The 5,294-nt window shown below is 39.7% G+C and overlaps 1 protein-coding gene across 6 annotated transcripts in view; it reads left to right on the top strand.

Moving 5' to 3' along the window:
* LOC116852035 (atrial natriuretic peptide receptor 1-like) overlaps nucleotides 1-5,294 on the top strand; it is a 115,369-nt gene that overhangs the window by 62,209 nt on the left and 47,866 nt on the right. For all 6 annotated transcript variants that reach the window (XM_032831994.1, XM_032831995.1, XM_032831997.1 and 3 more), the window contains 4 exons: nucleotides 1,913-2,048; nucleotides 4,154-4,231; nucleotides 4,491-4,568; nucleotides 4,826-4,930. In XM_032831994.1, coding sequence (XP_032687885.1) covers nucleotides 1,913-2,048; nucleotides 4,154-4,231; nucleotides 4,491-4,568; nucleotides 4,826-4,930 — 397 coding nt within the window. The remainder of the gene's footprint in view (nucleotides 1-1,912; nucleotides 2,049-4,153; nucleotides 4,232-4,490; nucleotides 4,569-4,825; nucleotides 4,931-5,294) is intronic.

The following is a 5,294-nucleotide window of genomic DNA, read 5'->3' as shown; positions in this document are numbered from 1 at the left end:
GAGAGAGAGAGAGAGAGAGAGAGAGAGAGAGAGAGAGAGAGAGAGAGAGCTTAGTAGAAACCTCCTACAAGAATCTGTTTCCAACCGAGTTTCTCATCTGATTCCCAGATAACAGAGAATTCCGTCTCACTAACGGAGTTGTTTCTTCTCGTGTGCATGTACGTTTCGTGATTTGCGACTCGCGACCTCGAGTGGCAGCGCGCGGCCGAGTTACCTCGCGGTCGTTACGAGGGAAATTGTATGTCACAGAGAAGAGCGTACTCCAGTTTAGCAAGTCAAACACCGCGCCTTCGGCATACGTGGAACGCGCGGATGAAATTATCGCGCGTAAATACAACATACCGCCAGTCACGACGGTTGCGTTTGTCAAGCAGAGCTGCCCACGCTTGTATCGATAATTCGCTATAGAAACTCGGAGTTGAGTACTCGAGGGAGAATTTCGGCACGAAGAACAAACAGGAAACTGCCGATAAAAATCCTCGCGTGGTATTGCTATTAGATAATTATCAGGACTGACGCGGCGTAAACGCCCGTGTCACACTGCGGATTGAAGATTAGATTTCAACGAATCAACAAACTTCCGTCTTGGCCTGCTTTCAATTGCTTCCAATTGGTCAAGTTTCGATCTTCAATCCGCAATCCACCATCTCCAATCCGTAGTGTGACACGGGCTTTACGAATATCGGCGAGGATGAGAGTTCGGATTTCGATGTCATCTGACGCTCGACGCTGTTGTGCGTGCTCTCGTCGTCATGAAATAATTTTTATAATTTTTTATAAGTCACCTTTGGAGACACTTTTATCGATAAAAGAAATTTTAGAATGAGCATATCGCTTTCCCTCCCCCCTGATTATGCGTAACGCAGTCGAAGAACATTAACTTACACAAAGCGAATCTCAAACTGCCAAACTATCACGGCTACTTTGGAACATCACTTCCGATTTGAATAACCAACAATCGTGATGGATGTGTGTAGAAACGGATGCATCTGCTTGAAAATACCTACTAGCTCTCGGTTTAGTTCGGACATTCATGACGCCGAGTGTACGCGCTTTAACGATCCGCTTTTATTCTCTTTTCGCAGAAAATATGCGTAAGATATATGTTTCCACAATACACATGCTGCATCGAACGTTTCGTTGAAAGTCATACATCCGCGTCGATTCCTGATAACTGTGAGGGACGATCGCGCTTTTCTCGTTTCGCCTTGCTATATATTCGCAATTCTGCGCGCACGGTTGCCGGCAACTTTCGACGAGCACACCTGTATACGAGTATATATATATTCGTTGAATTTAGTTAGAGAATTTCCGAATCCCCACAGCGACACGGAGGACCTTTATACGCGAAGCAACATTTCGCAGGGGACAGATAGGCATGTAGTTATGAGATACGCCGGCACGTAATTATCTCTCGTGTCGTTCTACGCACGTATAACACGGACAGACAGACAGACAGGTACACACACAGATAAACTAGCGCGACCTGCAAATTTGCGCGCGCTTCGTGTAAGTATTTCTCTCCTACAGATTTGTGTCTTCGTAGATATCGCTGGGACGTGCCGCACGGGACTGTCGCGTAGTATATAAATATATTGACCTGATTAATTGCATCTTTATGGATAAAGCTAGGTGCGTCACGAAAATATTTCCTCGACGTATATGCGACATGATAATTGCCATTGATAAAAATATCTCGTTAATCAGCGGGAGAAAAAAAATGAGAGAGAGAGAACGCGATATCCTTTGTCGAGAGGCAGAGATAATGCCGACGTTTGGAATTAATTCGCAGTACGTACGCTTAAGCGCGTGGTTTATCACGCGGCTGGGAAATATTGCGCAAATTTCGCGACGCTCTACCGTTTTCGCGACAGTTCTAAAGGATGATAATGCACGCCGTTTGCTTTCGCAGGCGCTTCAGATTGGAAGCGGAAATTGCCTCTATGACGTGGAAAGTGCATTGGGACGACGTGATGGTATTGTCGAACGTGAAAACAAGGGGCTCCATGTACTCGCTGATCGCGCATAAGTTTCGCGGTAGCCAACTGGTAAATAGATAAGAAATATCCCATTTCTCTCTGCAGCCGTTGCGTAAGACCTTTCGCGCGATGTCACATTATATCGTGCCGCAAAAATTCCAGACTCGATCGTCTGGAATTTCGAAGTATAATCCATCGGATTTAGAGCATTTGTTGCGACAGATCACGATAGATAAGAAAACAAAAGCAACTGTCGAATTTTTATTCGAGCATTTTTCCCAACGACACTTCAGAATGTAAACAGTCATATTTTCAAAATATTAAAAATAATTAACTAGTTTTTTATCTGTTTCCGCACTAATGTAACAAGTTATTAATAATACTTATGAAAAGAGAGAGAAAGGGAAACTCGTGCTACTGCAAAATAAAAAGTATGTCTGATCCTATTGAGGCGTGCTACGACTCCTCATTGAAGATAGTGGCGACTCGTAGCGGAGAGTTTGGAACTATGAAAGCCGCAAATAGAGGGTCTAAATGTAACGGGTCTAACTTTGTAACGTAAACTCGTAAAAAGTAAAGTATTTTCTAACTTGAAAGCGTTTCAAGATTTTCACTTTTCACAAGTTTATACAAAAGGTAAATAATTATGATAGACTCCAGGAATTCAAATCCTATTTAGCCAAGACTCAAACCACGCGTTTAATGACGCTTTATACGACACCGTTAGATGGTACAAGGCAGTTTGTTAGTCAGTTTTTTATTTCGACTCTGATTATTTCAAGGACTTAAGGGGATGCTGAAGCTGAAAACTTTACCGACAGAACATTTTTCTACAAAGTTTACGTTGTGTTGGTTACACAGAATTACAAATGCTTTTATACAATGAAAGTACGTGCGAAAATAAATAGAAGCATTGCTCGATATGTGACGAAAATGAACAAAAAATTTTTAATGTAAAGTCTCAAGCTATCAGTTAGCGTAATATTTGCTTAATCCAAAAGTCCGCAGCTGTACATACCGAAAGTGTGGATGTTCCAAACAGAAAAATTTTGAAGAACATCGCGCTGCCTTCGCATTTGCCTTTGGAAGCTTAAGAATATCGAAACAGTTTTGCAAAAAGATTTCTACATATATACGGTTAGGTTTTCCGTTGAATATGATAAACCAAAGCAACACATTCATATAAGTTTTGTATATACAAAAAATACGAAAAGGATAGAAAAGAATTATGTTAGTGACGATCGTCTCTGCATTATCGACATTGTTCGAGTTCGTTATCGACTCCAGAATCCCTTTAACAGCTGGTCAGAGGATCTTTTCACTTTAAATAATATGTCTAATATGAGTTAAGACTTTTTAAATACGAATAAACAGCAAATCTGGTTTTTTTTTTTAATTAATATTGATTTCATTATAAGTTATTCTGTCTACATAAACGGTTACTTTACGTAATTAGGACATAAAAATAATGGGATAAATTGTTTATTATGGAATGAACTTTCATGTTTGATTTTCTAAAATATTTATTTCAGCTCTGTTTGAGAGATTTGTCTAAATTTCATTGGTAGCTTCTACTTTGTATCTATTGTATTTGGTCTTATCTCTGAAATTGAGCGACAAAATCTTTAACTAAATTGTAGTCAGACTTCGTTTAATTAAAATGTTGATCGATAATTTCCGAGTTGTAAGTGACTGCAATTGAAGAGTTTCTCACGAACAAAGTTTCAGCGGTACGATCAAACAATGGGAGTCTCTGTGCCTTTAGTTAAAGATTTCATTATTAAAGTGTCCTATTTCTCCTTAAGATATTTGATTAAACAAAGAAATTTGATCAAACATAGGTCAAACTGGTCAGAAGATTGCTTTCTAAAATATTTTTCTAAAGGTTTTTGCGTAACACTGCGCTAACTCTCCCGACGCGTTTGCTAAGTGAACGATTATTTAAAAAAGGATTCTCAGATAGCACAAAGAATTCAAAAAGAATTAAAAAAGAATTCAGTTGTATGTCACCAATTCTAAGTTCATTTTCAGATGCAAAAAGAATTCTTCAGAGTTCAGTTCAGTGAATAGAATTCTTTTTGCGTCTGAAAATGAACTCAGGATTGGTGACATACGACTGAATTCTTGTGGAATTCTCTGTTTTGAATTTTCTATCTGAGTTGTTTCTGTTGCAGACTATATATTCGGAGGATAACATGAGCATGCCGGATGGTGTTGACAGGAACGTCTATGTACCGACGGGATTATACAAGGTCAGACTACGTTTTTTTCTACTTTATTATTTTTGTACGACTGTTTCAATCTCGACGCACGTGCGTCGCGTTATCAATTACGTTTGGCAGAGCGGGGGCTAAATTTCGAACTTAAGCGAGACGAAGCCACAATACGACACACTTGTGCACATGTATCGCGAACGCGATAGATCATTTTCCGAGTGATTTACCCGCGCGACGTGTATTACCCGACGCGATCCAAAAATACGGACGATAAGCTGTAAGCGATTCGTTTCAGAACTCGAAAGTGGCGATAAAAGAGATACCGCGGAACAAGGTGGAGATCTCGAGACCTCTGTTGCTGGAATTAAAGCGGGTGAGTGGCTGACTTGACAAACGACGCGTTTCATTTTCATCTCATTGAATCGTACGTCAATTTTCGAAGTTCACTCGCGCTTAACTCACCGATGCGAGTTAAACTTGTTGAAAAGGAAGAAAGACGCGCTTCGCGACGATATCTCTCACGACAACAGAGACAGATCGCGTCTGTCCGCGTAGTTTGTTCCCTAACGACCGGTGTTGCATGTAACATCTTATAAATCATGTGAGCGGTGATGTTGATGACTTTCGCAGATGAAGGACCTTCAGCACGATCATTTAGTACGATTTTACGGTGCTTGCCTGGAGCCGCCACATTGCTGCCTACTGACAGAATATTGCCCCAAAGGATCCCTTCAGGTGAGTTTTGCGTCTCAATTCTGCCATATTTCCGCGCTAAGTAATTGCATGAATAAATAAGTAAAAAATAAATAAAAAATATATATACATATATACATACATAATATACAGGGTAAACATATATTGCATTTTAAACAGGCTAGCTGAATATCTTAAAAACTAATCTCGATCTCAGATAAAAATGCTTCAGACAAAATTTATAAGGTTCTGAGGGGGAAAAAGATGATTTGATTTTAAATTTTAAAATCATCTATGGTTATTCGCCAAGATCGTATGGATATATTGGTCAATAGTGGGCGGTTGGTGCGGGATACCCTGTATATATATATATATATATATATATATATATATATATATATATATA

This window comes from Odontomachus brunneus, unplaced genomic scaffold (genome assembly GCF_010583005.1).
Source record: "Odontomachus brunneus isolate Ranch 3 - 2012 unplaced genomic scaffold, Obru_v1 Obru_scaffold_200, whole genome shotgun sequence".
Classification (NCBI taxonomy): Eukaryota; Metazoa; Arthropoda; class Insecta; order Hymenoptera; family Formicidae; genus Odontomachus; species Odontomachus brunneus.
This window is presented reverse-complemented; position numbering and strand designations above follow the sequence as displayed.